At 53.0% G+C, this 17,682-nt stretch overlaps 1 protein-coding gene across 2 annotated transcripts; it reads left to right on the top strand.

The window, feature by feature from the left end:
- The first annotated feature begins 2,557 nt into the window (after positions 1-2,557).
- On the top strand, positions 2,558-16,578 carry MORN3 (MORN repeat containing 3). Of its 2 annotated transcripts, none has more exons than XM_045296851.1 (7): positions 2,558-2,614; positions 5,240-5,450; positions 8,402-8,559; positions 10,751-10,910; positions 14,002-14,186; positions 14,325-14,471; positions 14,762-16,578. In XM_045296851.1, exons 2-6 carry the CDS (start codon positions 5,306-5,308, stop codon positions 14,445-14,447), a joined length of 771 nt encoding a protein of 256 aa, XP_045152786.1. In that variant the 5' UTR covers positions 2,558-2,614; positions 5,240-5,305; the 3' UTR covers positions 14,448-14,471; positions 14,762-16,578. The 2 variants fall into 2 exon arrangements, with proteins under 2 accessions (XP_045152786.1, XP_030743330.2); XM_030887470.2 differs by having other exon boundaries at positions 2,589-2,614; positions 5,274-5,450.
- The last annotated feature ends 1,104 nt before the right edge of the window (positions 16,579-17,682 follow it).

Genomic DNA, 17,682 nt, shown 5'->3' with positions numbered 1-17,682 from the left:
CATATGTTGATGCCATCTCCATTTTTCTGTACTTCAATAAAAAGTTAAACAATCTCTATCGTACACACCCTGTTCCACTAAGAAGCTTCAGTGGTTCCGAGATTTGATGCTCAGCTGATAGCCGAAAGGTCACCTGTTCCAACCCATCCGCCATTCATTCATCTGGACACAGGTGTGGCAGTCGGGTTCCATAAAAATGTACAGCCTTGTAAACCCTATTGGCAGTTCTAGTATGCTCTCTAGGGTCACTCTGAGTGGAAATCAGCTCGATGGCAGTGGATTTGGAGTTGGGTGTGCTACACTATTGGCGTTTCTGTGGTCCATGGGGAATGAAGACAGCAGGAGTCACTACATTGGGCTATAGCAACCCCTAGTGACACCTCTACACACAGTCTCCTGGCTCATCTCTAAGCCGCTGAAGGCGACTGAACAAGAGACCAGAAGTCAACTGCCTGGGTGGCTCCAGAAGCAGCCCCGCAAAAGGGCACAGAGCAGAAGGGATGAGTTGAGCTGAGAACCAAGAGGTCAATGAATGTTGGTCCATTCAACAAACACTAAGTGCATGCTAAGGGCAGGACTGTGCTCGGTGTTGCGGGTGCAGGGTGCAGCCCGGAATGCCACAAAGAGGACACAATTTGGGGCAAGATCTGATCGTTTCTGGCCTGGGGAGGGGAACAGGGGGAGGCTTCCACCTGGAGAATGTGATTCATCAGGGCTGTCGCTAGGAGATCTTAACCTCCAGGGCCCGGACTCCTGGAGGGGTGAGGTCCAGGAAGCAGTGGTTTACTCATACAGTGAGGAACCACTCTTCCGGCTCCTCGGGAGACAGCAGTGAAAAGGCACATAAACTCCTGAAGGCATAAAAACGGGCATTTTTCAAGATGGCAAAATGCCAGAATTGTTGTCTACAGGCAGAGGTGGTAATAGGTGTTTTATTTTACCCTTATTTAAACTTGACTGTGTGTTTGAAATTCTTCATAATTAAAAGTTGGAAGGAATCAAAAGAGCCCTTGCTTTCACTCCATAGAGGAAGATAAGAAACAAGGGTGTGTGTGTGTGTGTGTGTGTGTGCATGGGCGGGTGTGTTTCATACTCAGGAGGAGCCCCAGAGGGGGTAGTGGATTACTGGTTGGAATGCTACTCACAAGGACAGCAGTTCCAATCCACCAACTAACTCCTCTGAGGAAGAAAGGTGAGGCTAGCTGCTCCCAGGAAGATTTACATCCACAGAAATACTAAACTGTTCTATTATGTTTTACCGGGTTGCTATGTGGCTGAGCATGGGACTGGTAACTGCAAGAGTGACAGTTCGAAACCACCAGTGGGTGGATGGGAGAAAGATGAAGCTGATCTGCTCCCGTGAGGAGTCACAGTTTCAGAAAGCGCCAGGGGGCTGACTCACTGTGAGCCAGAATGGACCCCAAGGCAGTGAGTTTACTTTATGACACAGAACCAACTAGCCGGCTCAAGAGAACATAAAACACACAGGAGGCTGTGAAGTCCACACGAGTTGATTGGCACTAAAATGTAGATGGTATTGTGTTCAGGAGCCAAGTTAGTTCTGATTCTTCACGGCCCCATGTACCACAGACTGAAACACAGCTCAGTCTGCACAATCCTTCGGCCCAGGGCGCTGTCTATAGTCAATCTGTCTCTGTGAGTCTAAGTTTCCCTGACCCTCTCCTTGACCAAGGATGATGTACTTCTCTAGGGAGGGAACCCTCTTGAGAACAAAACGTATAAGGACAATTTATGATGCTTCCAAAGCTTTCTAATAAGCTTTAGAATATCTATTTATAGTATACCTACAGTTTTAACTCAGGAAAGGAGTTTCCAGGTGCCCCGTTTTGGAAATGTGGCCTTCGAGGGAATGCTCTGGGGTGTCAGGGGGGTTGGAGCTGTTCTAGGCAGTTCTGCTCTGTCAGGGAGGGGGCGACAGGCAAGCTGGAATTCACTGGATGAGCCGCCCTAAGTATGCATTCATTTTCCGAGGAGTCCAGAACTCCACGAGGCCACGAACTCAGTTAACAGTAGGCTTCTGCTGAGTGGTCTTTGCAACGCCCTGAGGCGCCAGGAAGATGCCGGCATCCTACTTAGATGCAAGGAGCCTCGAGTCGGCCCCGCTCACAGCCTTCAGCTGTGGATCTCTTGTCAGGGAGCCCTTACAGAGGTCCCACGTGACCTGCCTGGGCTCCCCTTTCCTCTCTGACCTTGAACCTTAACCCTAGCGTCCAGACTCAGGACATCCCAGCTCCGGGTACTCCCTGCTCCGCGCATTGCATTTGCCCCAGGGAGCCTGAAATGGGGGTGGTGGGGAGGGTCCTGGGCTCGCCGCCAGCTTTCAGCCGCCAGGCCCTTGAGCATATAGCACTTGACCTCTAGAGTCCGAAGGCGTCCTTGCCCGCTGCCAGGAGGATCTGCACGTGCGCCTGAAGGCGCTCAGCCTCCCAGCAGGAAGGGGCGGGGACCACGGAGTTCTTCAGCTTGGGTTCCGCGTTGCCATAGGGACCCTAGCCGGGCCTTCCGAGCGCTCAGCCGGTTGGAGGAGGGCCCTGGAACCCCAGAGTCACTGTGGCCCCTGGGACCCCAGGGTCCAAGGTTCCGTCTGAGACAGGTGAGCACACTGTTGTCATTGTTAGTAGCATCAAAATGAGCCTGCAAAGCCTGCCTGCCTTCAGAACTGCGACTCCAGGTCTCCTCTCCCTACCGAGAGCTTGTGTAGGAAGCCCTCACCCTCCGCCGTAGCTTAACGTGTGTGTGTGTCCCCCAGAGTGTGGGAGAAGGGTTGAGTTTCTGTCACACACACAAGTCAGTCATTCGGTCACACCCTATGTGTGAGAGAGAGCTATCCGCTTCAGGGTGCTCTTACAATTCTGGGTAAAAATCAAACTCACGGTCATCAAGTTACTTGCAACTCATGGGGACCCCCTGGGACAGAGTAAAATTGCCCCTGGGGGTTGGTAAGCCACCCAACCAGCCACCAAGGCTCCATAGTCAGCCAGGGTGAAAGTGCCGCCTATTGGGGGCTCATCTGGCATGAAGTCCCTCAATATTTGCTACCCTCTCTCTAACAACAAAAACCTGTCGCGATAAGACTTAAGCACATTCGTTTCTTTCCTTTGATTGTGGTAAAAAAAAAATCCCTTTCCACATTTTTGGGGACATATACAATTTCCTGACTTTCCTCACACGTTGTGTGGCTCCTTTTCTCTGTTTAAAAAACAGTTTCTAGTTTTTACTGTTCCCTTCCCCGAGGACACCTGCTCTTGGCAAAGTCTCCTCTTGGCAAAGTCTCCTGTTTTGATAGAGCTGTTTTTATTTTATTTTTTTATTTCTCCTTTGGAGCCAGAGCCTTTAAATGGCCGGATTAAAAATAGTTCGGGGATAAGGAGCCCTGTAGTGCCATGGGTTAAGCGCCGGGCTGCCAACTACAAGGCTTGGCAGGTGGAACCCACCAGCCAAGGAGAAAGCTGAGAGAGACAGGCAGCTTCTCTGCAGGGAACCGGGTGGGCATTCCCACTCTGTGCTACGGGGTTGCTAGGGGCTGCAGTGGGAAGCCACTGGACGGCCGTGGTAGTCCTTGGAATGGGACACAATCATCAAAGTTAGGAGCTCAGGCAAGCGCCCACCTTTCTGACTCCTTCCTGATTCTTGGACATTTCAATGACCTTCCCAGGTGGAGGATAACATATGGGCATGGGAGGATCGCAAAATGGCAAAGGGAGGGGGAGTGGAGGGGAGAGTCATGCCGGGCATGAGTGTGGTAGGACCACAGAGAGGAGTGGCTTCTATCGAGGGTGAAAGGCAGAGGGGACTGGTGGGTTCCAATCCCAGGCGTTCCCAAAGGAGATATGGAATTGACTCTGTGGCAGTCAGTTTCTTTTCTCTTTTTTTGGTGATAGGCGTCCATGCGTGATGCCCATGGTGAGGCACTCAGGGATTCACCCAGGGTGCCAGGGAAGATAGGCCTGGCGATCTCCTTCTGCAAGGTCACCGCCCCGGCAGTACAGTTTTAGTCTGAAACACATGCCTCGACGCAATAGCATCTGGACTGTATTTTGGGGGAGGGGCATAGAGGGCTTCTGCAGAGGCAGATGAGCGACATAGGTGTTCTGCCGGAGCTGACGTCCTTCCACACCACAGCCCCATCCTCAGGGTCTTCACTGCCCGCCCCAAGCCCTCCTTGAGGACCCTAGACCTCCCCACACTCCAACTAAAGGGAGGGTGCAGCCATATAAGGTGCACAGCCCAGGGCAAAATGACTATGCCAGGTCCCTTGTTCATCAGGGATGGAGGGTGAAGTTTAAGAACTTCCCAGCAATGACCCCATAGTCCCAAGGACTTTGGTACCCAGGACATGAGGGCTCTCCTGTTCACTTAGAAGTCGTTCTGAGAGTTCAGTACTGTCCACACTGACGGTTACAAATAGTCTGACTTTGGACCCTGCTGCTGATGGCCTTGGGATGTGTGGCACCCCTGGTCCCCATGGAAGAGGCCAGCTGGGATTTACTGGGGGGAAAGCAGGGGTCTTTGGGTGATAGGACTGGCTATCACCCTGCACAAGCCCCCTGGAGATAGATATACATGGAGGACTATGGTGAAGACATGCACAGGCCCTATACCAGGGGAAGCGAGAGGGGCAGCCTGGACAGTACGCAGATCTAGCCAGGCCATGGGGTAGTCCCAGGAGAGCAGAGGCCCAAGATGATCAGCTATCTGACCTGAGACTGTCCCCATTTGAGCACAGAAAGTCTGGGGTCATGACCTTCTGTAAATCGGCCCCTGGACTCCACCACTATCCCTTCTACCAAACAGCTGGTGTAGGAGCAAAGTGCTGGGTGCTGGGAGTGTCCCTGTGGGCTGTGTCAGGAGCCAGCTGCCTAGTGTCCCAGCATCACCTGGAGGCCTTGAGTGGATCCTAGTACTCCCCACAGCCTGGCCTCGCCCTCGGGAGGGTGGTGGTGGTGGTGCTGGTTCCTGGGGTGGGGGTGATGGTGGTTCCCAAGCCAAGTGCTAGTCACCCCCACCTGGGGCAGATTTTCCTTAATGCCATCACAAACCCCCTGCCTTCCAGGGGGCTCCCAAAGGATTGTGCCATCAGACCTCTAGGGGCGGGGGAGTGGCAGGAGGAGATCACTGAGGGGTCAAGTCCAGCGAGAAGGTTCTCCTCTGGGGGCTGCTCATCTGCCCCTGGGGCTCTGAACATTCCCGTGATCCATGGTCCTGGGATCCTGGACAGGGTGCACAGAGTCCCTGATGTCCCCAACCACCAGCCAGCACCTCTGGTCCCATCCAAGCAGCCAGCATGCCCATCACCAAGTGCCCGCAGAAGGTGAAGTCCCTGTGGAAGGAGTGGGACCAGAAGGCCCAGAAGAACGGGCTGCGACACCAGGTGTATGCTGTCAACGGTGACTGCTACGTGGGCGAGTGGAAGGGCAACATGAGGCATGGTGAGTGGGGTGGGGGGAACCTCGAGGGGTGCCGGGCCCCAGAAAGTAGCATGTGGCCGCCTCTCCAAACTTCGTCTGAGCAAGAGTCACTTTGGCCAGCGGGGGATACAAGGCCCAGAGAAAGCAGCCTGCGGCAGGGCCCCAGCTCAGCCTACCCACTGAGACTTGGGCTACGCTGGGGCCTTGGCAGAATCAGAAGGAAGCTGCTTCCCCAGAAACCGGCAGACAACTGCACCTCTGATCTTCCAAGTGGGCCCTATGCTCCGAAGAGTGTGCACTCAAAAGTCTTACCAGTAGGAGGTGTGGGAGACCCCCAGAAGTAGATGGGCTTCTGGGCCGAGCTGTGTTCTGAACTTGACCAGCAGGGGGCAAGGAGGTCTGCCATGCAACCTAGTCCGGAGGACAAACATTTATTCCCAAACCCTGGAAGCACTTCTTACTCTGATCTTGCAATTCCAGATCCCCTGCTCTTAACCACTCCCCTTTCCTACCCTGCTTGATTAAATTCTTTGTACTCCACAATCCAGGATTAGAGTGCTAGTTTCACAACGACCATCTTGACCAAATCACGACAACTGAGCCTCAGTTTCCACACCTGTAAGTAGGGAGCCCTGGTAGTAGAGTGGTTACCCGTTGAGCTGCAGTATGCAGGGTCGGCAGTTCAAACCCCCCAGCAACTTCTCGGGAGAAAACTGGCTTTCTCTCTCGTCACCAGTGACAGTCTTAGAAACTCACGGGGGTTGCTATGCTACGAGTCAGCATGGAGAAAATGTCTATTTGTAGGGATAAAGAGATGGCATCTACCAAGCGTGCAGCCCAGAACCTGGTCCGGAAAGGAAACTTCTGGAATGTTCTCTGTGGGTAGACTGTGGCAGCCTACCAGAACTGACCCCACCCAACATTTGGCACAACCACCACCCTCAGCATTCACTTAAAAGCGAGACTTTGTGTGGCTGCTCTGAGCTCTGCTTGTGCCTCAAGACACCTACTGCTGAGAAGCTGTGTGGCTCTCAGGAAACCATTTCCCTTCTCTGGTCACTGCTTCCTCATCTGTGATCGGAAGTGTAGGCTGAACTAGCGCCTCAAGCTTTGTTTCTGTGTGGCACCTGTGTCCCCTTATGCCCCCCAGTTCTCTCGGGGATATGACTAGATGTTGAATGTCTGGCTCATATGGAGCCTGGTGATGGGTGATGTAATGGGTAATTGCTTGGCTGGTAACTCAAGGTTGGAGCTTCAGACCCACCAGCCACGTGGCAACCATCCACACAGGAGCCCCACGCGTCGTCATCTTTTGACAACCTGTCAGCCTGTTTTCCTTGGCAGTTGTACTGTTTTATATATACCAGGATTTATGCGAGCTCCAATTTTTCCACATCCTCATTGACTTGAAGGAACGCTGGTGGCACTGTGGGCTCGGGGTTGGGCTACTAACAGGAAGGTCAGTAGTTCAAACCCACCAACCACCCACTCACTCTGTGGGAGAAACTCTAAACTCTCTGCTCCTAGACAGAATGACGGTCTCAGAAACCCTGTAAAACAGCGGTTCTCAACGTGTGGGTCGAGACCCCTTTGGGAGTCAAAGGACCCTTTCACAGGGGTTGCTCGATTCATAGCAGTAGCAAAATAACAGTGATGAAGTAGCAATGAAAATAATTTTATGGTTGGGGGGGTCACCACCACACGAGGAACTGTACGAAAGGCTCTCTGCATTAGGAAGGTGGAGAACCACTGCTGTCAAAGGTGGCCGTGAGCCAGAATCCACTAATCAGCAGTGAGTTTGATTTTGATTGGGCTCAGCTAACTGCTAAAAATCCCAGGAAAGGGTTCTGACTGGCCCAGCCTGCGTCCTATGACACCCTCTGTGACTGGGTGTGGGAGCCCTCGTGGCCTTGTATCCCCCCGCTGGCCAGTGTGGACTGCTGACCGCAGGGCCAGCAGTTTGAAACCACCAGCTGTTCCTCGGGGGAAAGAGGAGGTTTTGTGCTCCCAGGAAGAGTTCCAGCTTCGGAGAACCACAGCAAGGGCTCTACCTTGTCCTAGGGGGTTGCTGTGGGTCAGAACTGGCAGTAAGCTTGGTTTTGAGTGGCTTGGGGTAGAATCGACTGGCAGCAGATGGTGGAGATGTTGCCAGAGACGGCAGTGAAGCCTGACTCGGCCCCACCACGTGGGAGTCACAGAAAACCTCTTGGGGTCTTCTGCACAGCCAGAGGAAGTTTCTGGGAGGCACAAGTCAAGGATATCTTCCACCCACACGGACACAAACCCTGCTGGTGGAAGCCCCTGGGGTTTCATTGTCCTGGCTATTGGGCACCATTTGGGAGAAGGTAGATGCTTCTGGCACACTGACCAGGAAGCTAGAGGGCTTTGACTTCTGCCACCCCTGGTCCTGCTAACGCCTCGTGCTGGAAGTCTGTTCAGGAAGGCGGAAGTGGACAGGAAGCTCCACCCAGCACTGGGCCCACCGCAGGGTGGGGTGGAGGCCTCTGGGGCTGACAGTTTGCTTTCACGCTCCTGCACTCCTCCATTCACGTCTCATGCTTCCTTCCCAGAAGGGCACTGGCTTTGGAATCGGACTGCATGGTCTCAGAGTCCGGCCGCCGTGTCCCTTTCAAAGCCCTCTCCGAACCTCCCTACCTTTACGAGGAACAACAGAAAGATCGCCAAGGCATTCTGTGATGTTCTCATCCGTGTGTCACCAGCTCTTTGGAGGCCCCCTCAGAGGCTGTCCTGGCTCAGCTCATAGACCTGCAGAGCGGGGATTGTAGGGAGAGAACTTTCTTAGGGTTTTCCTGGGTGCTAGCGTAGGGAGGGGCTGTCTAGAGACACGGACCCTGTGCTAGCCCTGGAGAGTCATCTAATCAGTAGGAGAGACCCCTAAGGACTGGGTAGACACCCTCCCTCCACGCCCTGGCAGCGGTGTTTGTAGCCCTGGCCCATCTGTGTGTCCTTAGGAAAAGGGGCACAGATCTGGAAGAAGAAAGGTACCGTCTACGAAGGGGACTGGAAGCTTGGGAAACGAGATGGCTACGGCACCCTCAGCATTCCTGACCCAGACACGGGAAAGTACAGGAGAGTTTACTCGGGATGGTGGTCAGGCAACAAGAAATCGGTGAGTGGTTTCCCATGGTGCCCTGGAACGGGGGAGGGGGGCCGGGTGTGTGATGTGTGTGTGTGTGTGTGTGTGTGTGTGTTATGAATCAAAGGCAGGAGATCTGAGGGAGGTGGGCAGGGTGGTCAGTGGGAGAAGGAAGGGGTGGGGTGCTGCCAAGGCCTCTCAGAACAAAACCCAGGAAACAGGAAGCAAGGGCAGGAGGCCGGCTGGAGCCCATGAAAGCCTTGGGCCACCAGCGGCCGGCCTGCCCGCCTGTGTGTGGGTCCATGTGGGGCAAAGTCTCCTCCATCCGCCTCCTCCCACGCTTCCTGGCTTTCTTTTCCTAAGCATGCCTTTCTGAGAAGTCCCACCTCTCTTAGGCCTCATTAAAAGGGGGTAGGAGAAGTGTGGGCAAGAAGGCAGAGGCCCCACCCTTGGCTACAGGACGAGGGAGGAAGGGGCAGGCAGCGTCCTAAGGGGTAGAAGCCAGGTAGAGGGGTGGCCTCACCCTACAAACACCCAAACGGAAGACAAGACTTCCTCAGGTTGCTCTCTCAAACTTGAAAGAACTCCTGTCAGGTGCCCAGGGAAAGAGATAACAATATACCTTTCCATATGGATAAGTAGGTTTTAATTGGGAAATAAACACTCCAGTCAATAGAGAGAGAGATTTGTCAACATTTCCTGAGCAACTACAGTTGGGTGGTGAACCTGGAACTTTCAATTCTCAGAACATCATCATCACCGTTCCCGTTTTGCCAATGGGGAAACAAACTCAGAGAGGTGACTGGCCTGGGCTGGGGCCACACAGCTGGTAAGCAGCAGGGCCCAGGCTTTCAAAAGCAGTGCCGAGCAGTTAATCCAGTGGGTCAGCAGTGTGAACCCACTGGCTCCTTTGTGAGAGACAAGAGCTGGAGATCTACTCGCCTGGAGATTAAAGACCCACTGCCCTCCAGCCGATTCCCACAGAGCAACCCTCCAGTCCAGCGGTTCTCAACCTTCCTCATGCCGCCACCCTTCCATACAGTTCCTCATGTGGTGGTGACCCCCCCAAACGTAAAATTATTTTCTTTGCTACTTCTTCACTGTCATTTTGCTACTGTTATGGTGACCCCTGTGAAAGGATCCTTTGACCCCCCAAAGGGGTCGAGACCCACTGGTTGAGAATGGCTGCTCTATAGGGTCTCTGAGGCTGAACAGTCTCATCTTTGTCCTGAGGAGTGTGGGGGGCGTTGAACCGACCACCGGCAGTTTCCCTGACCGACCGTGCCACTAGGAAACCCCATGGGGTAGTTCTACTCTGTCGTATAGGCTGGCTGTGAGTTGGTTTCCACTCCGCGGCACAAGACAGCTCTCTAGTTGTGGAGAGAGATTTCAAAGTAAGCCACTCATTTATGGTGCTAGGATGAATATTTTCAGCGGTCGACTATAGAAGTATAGAAGATTCAGGGCAGGCTCCCTATAGGGGATGAGCTCCAAAGAGGCTAGGAGTGATGGAGAAAAGGGGAGAGAGACTGCATGCAGACGCAGCAGGGGGAAGGCCACGTGAGAGAGTCGGGTACGTGCCCCCTGGGGTGACGGGCAGGACTTTGAGAAGTACCCTCGGGCTGCCAGACCCCAGCTCCATGATCTGCAGAGTTCCAGGAATCCCCGGAGCTGGGTACTGTTTGTGTTTCTTTTTCTAGGGAGAAAGTGCCAGGCTGTTCTATGTGATTTTCTGAGGGGTCTGTGACCTCCTCCCTGTGCCCCCCCCCAAAAAAAAAGACTTTGAGTTGATTCCAACTTACGGTGACCTCCTGTGATCCAGAGTTTTCAGCGGCAGATGTTTAGATTGCGAGGCACCTCTGGACAGACTAGAACCTCGACCTTTGCGTTAACAGTTGAGAAAGTGAACCTTTAGCACCATCCGGGGACTTCCTGTGCATGTAACCGAGTCAGAATCGGTTTGAGGGTTTTAATGACCCCACCACCACCCGGCCTGTGGACGCTGGGGGCCCTGAGCGAGGAGGCCGAGGGGCCAGTGAGGAGGGAAGAGAGAGAAAGGCTGGAGAGCAAGGGACAGAGTATGGGCTTGGAGCGGGCCCCAGAGGAAGGAAGCCAGGGAGAATCCCGGGTGTCTGGCTGAGGGTCCTGCAGGGTAGCTGGAGTCTGTCTCAGTGGTCCCTGGAGCTGTGCCGTGCCGCCAACTGGGACACTTTGGTGCTTACAGGGCTATGGGATCCAGTTTTTCGGACCGAAGGAGTACTATGAGGGTGAGTGGTGTGGAAACCAGCGCAGCGGGTGGGGCCGCATGTACTTCAGCAACGGCAACATCTACGAGGGCCAGTGGCTGAACGACAAGTACCACGGGGAAGGCATGCTGCGGCTGAGTGAGTGCCCGCCCACTCGGGCCCTTCTTACCCACCCACCCACCCCCTCCCTGGCTAAGCCCCACAAGACCATTCTCTTTAATGAACGAACGGGGTTGCCCACCCAACATGTTTGGCTATCAATGGTGGAGTAAGAGGACAGGATCCCTGCCCTCCTCTAATAGGGGAGACTTAACAACACATAAAGCAAGCCGGTTTCTTACTGTTTTTTCTAAGCTCACAAACTATATGGAGAGAAAATGTTTTGAGAAATGATGTACAAATACGCTTTACACAATTGATGTGTGTATGGATTGGGATAACAGTTGTATGAGCCCCTAATAAAATGTTTAAAAAAAAAAAAAAAGAAAGAAACCAAAAGGGAAAAAAAACAACAAACTATAGACAGCCTACACTAGCCTCATCACAGCTATACATCAGTACTCTTAGCGTCTACATTTTACACATTAAGTGGGGCACAGAGAGGTTAAGACACTTGCCCAGGGTCACACAGCCTGGTAAGATTGAAAGTGATAAGGAGACTAGAAAACAGGAAGGTGTGCTGGAGAAACGGCTAAAAGGTTGGGAGACAGGGACTAGTTTACGCTGATTTAGAAGCAAAACAAAAACCACTGCCACCAGGTCCATTCTGACTCACGGCGACCCGAGATATGGTTTCTGAGTCAGTTAATGTCGTGTGTGCAGACCACCTCTTCTTTCCCCCAAGGTTTGAACGGCTGACCTTATGGTTAGCAGCCCAGAGTGTAACCCACAGCACTGTCAAGATTCCCTAACCCATCCACTGCCCTGGAGTCAATTCAGACTCAGAGTGACCCTATAGGACGGCGAAGAACTATCCCTGTGGGTTTCTGAGGCTGTAAATCTTCATGGGAGTGGAAGTCTCATCTTTCTCCCGAGGAGAGGGCGGTAGATTCGACCTTCTGACTTTATAGTTAGCAGTAGGGAATCCACTATGCCTAAGTTATTAGATTCAAACCCCGCCTGGAGCGCAGATTAGTCGCAAGACCTTGGGCAATTGGCCGAAACCCTCTGTGCCTTCGTTTCCCCATCTATAACTAAAACCAGAACTCACTGCGATCAAGTTGATGTCGACTCATAGCAACTCATAGCTGGTCTATAGGACCGGCTAGAACTGCTCCTGTGAGTGTAGGTGTTGACGGGAGTAGAAAGCCCATCTTTCTTCCTCTGAGGGGCTGGTGGTTTCAAACTGTGGACCTTGTGGATCCCAGCCCGATGTGCAGCCACTGGGCCACCCAGGCTCCTTTCCTCATCCATCGGATAAGGATAAAAATAATTTATCTTGGAGGATTATTGTAAAGGTTCAGTTGATATTTATTGATTAAAAAAACTTATTGTAAATTAGGTGAAGATATATCATAATTTCACATTCGACATTTCACCATTTGATTAACTTTTCCTTGGCAATCCCTTATCCTGTGACAGCGTGGTCATTTTCTACTTCTTAGGTCTCTGTTTTCCATTCTTCCTTCTGTCCCAGCCCCCTGACTTTTGCTCTTGGGTCAAAGCTGCCCTTTGGATGGTAAATGCTTTCTTCTTCTAACAGAGCTGAGTTCAGTTCCAGATTAGGTGTAAGGGCCATAGTCTTGGGGATTCCGCTTGTCTCTCTGACCAATAAGCCTGGGCTCTTATGAGTTTGAGTTCTGTCCCATACTGTCCCCCCACTCTATCCAAGACTTTTTAACAGGACCCTTCTGAGCAGGTGGTAGTGGTAGCCTGGTGGTTCCGTTTGCAAAGTACTTAGTGTGGTACCTACCAGAGAGTAAGTAATCAGTGCTAACATTGCTGGCTTGTACTTAGACAGAAAGGAGCTTGGCAAACTATAGTCCTCAGGCCAGATTCAGCCGGACCCTTGTTTTTGTAGCTAGAGTTGTTCTCAAAAAATAATGTATAGAAGTGAAATTCACAAAACATAAAAACTATCTTAAAGGGAAAGATCTGGTATGTTCATAATGTTACACAACTTTTGTCGAGTCCCAACACATTTCTGTCACTCCAAAGTCAAACCCCTTTCCCATGTGTGAATAAGATGTTATGGGCACACAGACATGTTCACTCTTTTACATATGGTCAGTGGCACATTCATGGTGCACTGACAGGACTGAGGAGTTGTGTCATATGCTAGACTCAACCCAAACTCACTGCTATCAAGCTGATTACAAACTATTACAAACAACCCTATTGGACCCCCGGGGGTCGCTGAGGTTGTAAGCCTTTAGGGGCATAGAAACCTCATCTTTTTTCCTTAAGAGCAGCTTGTGGTTTCCAAGTGCTGACTTTAGGGTGAAGCAGCTCAACTTGCAACCTGCTGTGCCACCAGGGCTCCTGTGACATAAGACTGGCTGGGTTGCCAAACTGAATACACTCTTGTGATTCCCTCAGCGCACCGATGGCTTTAGTCTTCACAAATCTACATGCTGGGTGCTACTGTCCTTGCCCTTTATAAAAGAGAGAAAGTGTAGATGACCTTCCCAAGGTCACACAGCTAGCCAGCATCTGAGCTAAGAAGGGTCCTTTGGACTTCTTTTGTCACTACCACCGTCAGTTGAGCAGCAGCATTCTTAGTGCTTAGTAGGCATGCAGGCTCCAAGCAGGTCTTGGTTTCAAGCTCTGCCTTTGCTGCTCCTGGCTCTGGGACCTTTGAGCAAGCTAGTTAAACTGCCAAGCTCCATCTGTCCAATGGCGTCCACAGCCTGACCGTCATGGAATTGTTTGTGAGGGTGAAGCCAGGCCAGGCATGCAGCTTGGATCCAAGCACAAAGCAAGTGCGGGAGAATGGACGGCCTTTTCTTTCCAGTTTTCTATTTGGCAGATGGGAACCTGATGCTAAAAGAGTGGCTTGTCCATGTTTAGGTAAGTGCTGGAGGTGAGACGTGAACCAGGTCTGATTCTGGAAGTTGCTGGTAGCCCAGAGCTCTACGATTTATAGACCAGTGGTCCCTGCTTCACTTAGCCCAGCTCATGCTAGTCATCCCTGATGTTCTTCTGCCTTCTGGCTGTCTGGTGGGCAGTGTGGAGGGTCCAGCCTGGTTTGATGTGCCCACCGTTCACTTGCTCCTCTCCTTTCCCTCAGAGAATGGAAACCGCTACGAGGGCTATTGGCAGAGAGGCATGAAGAACGGGGCCGGGCGATTCTTCTACCTGGACCATGGCCAGCTGTTCGAGGGCTTCTGGGTGGATGACATAGCCAAGTGTGGCACCATGATCGACTTTGGCCGTGATGAGGCCCCTGAGCCCACCCAGTTCCCCATTCCTCAGGTGGGCAGCCCCTACCCCCCTGCAGCCACCTCCAGAGAGACGGGCACCAGGAGCCAGCCTACCACCCCCAGCAGGGAAGAGGCAAGCAAGCCGTGTGCTGGCTGAGCTTCCCAACGCCCCCTCCCTGCTGCCCTCCAGATCACAATCCTAGACCCTGACAACGTGCTGAAGGAAGCCATGGACAGGTTCAAGTCCACTGCAGAAGAGGAGGAGGAGGAAGAGAACGAGACAAAGGAGGAGGAGGAGGAAGAGAAGGAGTAGTAGAAGGGAGAAGACGGAGGCCAGGTGAAGGTGGGCAGCACCATGGAGTCCTTGCCTTCTGGAGTCCAGCCGGCCCCTTGTGGTTCCTTCCTTCACATCCCATTTTCGGTTCATTTCAATTCTGCCCAAAGTCCCTCCCACCCCCCACCCCCACCCCATTTGCCCCCTGGGCTCACTGGGATGTGCCTTTGAACTATAAAGCTGGGCTTCTGCTTTGGCCTGTCCTGGGGTGGGGATGAGTGGGACTGTGAGGGAGGGTCCTGGCACAGTACTGGAGAAATTCGAGCTTCCCTCTGTCCCTCTGCCTCCCACAGAAGAATGCTGAGCTCAGCCCTTGAGGTGAAACCCAAGCACGCGTCACCAAACTGCTCAGACCAGTGCTGCTCACCCTGGGGAGAGTGGTGGCCACTCCCGACACACCCTTGGCACCTGCAGAGGGCACCTCATTCCTCCCGGAACTGGATCCTTATTTGCCTATGGGACTGCCTATGGGGGAGCGGGGTTTTCCCTTGCCCCTCACAGCCTTCACCCCAACACCTTTCCCTAAGTGCCTGGGAATAAAAGAGAGCCAGGTATGTCAGCAGGGCTGCAGGCTGAGGCAGGGAGACGGCGTACTCCAGCAGGGGTGCTGGGTGGAGAAGTGGGAGAAGGTTCCAGGGCGCTACGGATTTACAGTAAGGACAGTCACCCAGAGGGACAGAGCTATCCCCCCCACCCTCCCCACCTGCCTCCCAGGAGCTCCGTCGGTGGTAAGAATTTAGATTAAACCTGATCGGGAACAGGACACGGGCCGCTGGTCTGGGAATCACGTGGGAGCTCAGATGGGGGCACCCAGGAGCCACACCCACCCAGGCTGGCTTCACTCATCTGGGGAAAGGCCCAGGCTGCAGTCAAGTCTGCGTTGGTGATTCTAAGGTGGAGCCAGGACCACTGCTCCTGCTGTACTAGCCTGGGGGCGCCCCTAGCCCATGACGCCAGCTGCCTCATTTGTGAAATGGGGCTCAGGAGGGCTCGCAGGGCTGTTTAAAGGATTCACTTAGAACCACTGTCGCAATGCTAAATAACATGTATCGAGGTTAATTGCAGGGCCAGATACCAGGGAAGAGTTTCTGGGCGAGATTCTAACCCGGACTGCATACCTGCGAGGAAAGAGGGGCGGGCGCAGGGTAGCAGGACAGCGTATGCGCGCCGGAGTCTGTGAATCCCCGCAGCGACAAGGGTGTCAACTGTGCCCTTGGGAATGTCAACCTCCCAGCCTTTAGGTGCCCTTGTGACACCGGAACGGTAATGTTACCCACCAGGGAGAGGTATCGCAATGATAAAAAAAGAGTCCGTGGCTCTCAACGCAGGCGATTTCGGCTACCTGTCGGGCTGCTAACGGCAAGGTGGATGGTTCAAACCCTCTGGCCACTTCAAGGGTGAAAGATGAGGCTTTCTGCTCCTGTACAGATTTACAGCCTCGGGAACCTGCAAAGGCAGTCTTACTGAGTTGGGATCATCTCAAAGGGTTTGGCTCTTTTTGTTGTTTTCACGGCACTGTTGGCAGAAATGGGAGATGCTACTGGCAGCAGGAAGGAGGTAGAGGTCAGGCATGCTGCTGACCTACAAAGCTCAGGGCAGCCCCATGCCGAGAATAATCCAGCCCTTCATGCCCAGTGTGAGGGGAAGGAACCAAGGTCCCAGAGGCTGGCAAAGCCCTCAGCTGCATGGAGCAAACAATAACGGCTCCAATGGCCCTTCTCTCCCTAAGTTGTGATGGGGTTGTCTGACCAGGGGCTGAGCGGTCAGCTGAGCCTAGCCACCCTGGGATGCAGGCCTACCAGGAATCAGCCAGGCACAGTGCTGACATGTGTCTCCCCGCAGCCTGGAGGTGGTCTGGCTATTTACACCATTTTAGAAGTGGATACGGAGGTTCACAAGTCACCAGGGTAGAGTGCCTGGCAGGCCAGCCGTGAACAGGAAAAGCAAAAGCGTGTTGTGTGTAGGGTGCCCTTGTGTGTTCAGAAACTCTACGTGAGAGCCACAGCCTCTAGGAACAACGGGGAGGGAGAGGACTTTTCACTGTTGTGCTTGGAACCATGGGCCTGTTGTCTACGCAACATACAAATAAAACAAAAGACTGTATTCTGAACGACCATTGTTTCCCAAGATACCTGGGTGTGAGTGAGCACGATGGGTGCTTGTTAAAAACACGGGACACACCCGGCCCCGACTGACTCGGTCTCCTGGGGGAGGGCTTGGCAATCTGCATTTTTCACAAGCCAAGTTGGCAATTCTTGAACTCAGGCCAGGTGGAGAGAGAATCTGAGACGCCCACGCCAGAGTCTCCCTGGGATCCCAGACTTCTGCTCAATGGGGAGCAGGCATCTTAGGGAACACAGGAAATGTCCAGGCCTACCCTGGTGAGTGTGTGTGGTCCCTGCCTGTTCCTATCCAGCCCTTCCAAAGGGCACCTGGGGACAGGACAATGGTGGGTCCCAGGGTGTGTGACCTAGGGTGGTGAGCTATGTATGCAGGGGAGAGTTCCTCCCCACCCGGTCCATCGAGCTGCTATTCACAGCTTCCCAAAGGAGCATAAGGCCACATTTTCCAAACTGTCCAAGACTCGGGGTTCAGTGGAAACCTCTTGGGGGACAATAATGGGAGGGGCACAAATATTAGGCCTCTCCACTCCTCAAACCTCCTTCACTTCAGCTGCAACATTTGGCTTTTTAAGAACTTTATCCACAGAACAGGCAGCAGTGGTCTCAAACTCAAGGTCCCACAGAGGCCAGGCAAGTAACAGAAGTGAAGCTGGCCTGGTGTGAGACAGGAGGGAGTGGTGGGGACTGTGGCAATAGGCTCCTCACTCCTGCTCATTTTTACTCTGGAAGAAGGGATGGGGCCCTGCGAGGTCTTTTCATTTTCCCAGCCAAACCAGAAACAGTTGTGTGTCTGGTCTCCAAGTTCGATGTCCTAACTTTGAATCCTGACAAGTTAGCTTCTTTGGGTATCAGTTATGCCATCTGCAAAATGGGATTATAGGGGTACCCACCTCGGAGAGATGCTGATGCCTAGTGCCATACGGACTGCTATTGGTTGGTTATCATTTTTAAAAGATCTGGACACAAGGTCAAGGAGTCCTGATGGTGCTGTGGGTGAAGTTTGGGGCTGCTGGCAGTTCAAACTCATCAACCACTCTGCAGGAGGAAGATGAAGCTTTCTGGTCCTGTTGAGATTTGGTCTCAGAAACCAT

The sequence above is a fragment of the Echinops telfairi genome, unplaced genomic scaffold, assembly GCF_000313985.2.
Source record: "Echinops telfairi isolate 266 unplaced genomic scaffold, ASM31398v2 ScPeMD7_7412;HRSCAF=8450, whole genome shotgun sequence".
Classification (NCBI taxonomy): Eukaryota; Metazoa; Chordata; class Mammalia; order Afrosoricida; family Tenrecidae; genus Echinops; species Echinops telfairi.
This window is presented reverse-complemented; position numbering and strand designations above follow the sequence as displayed.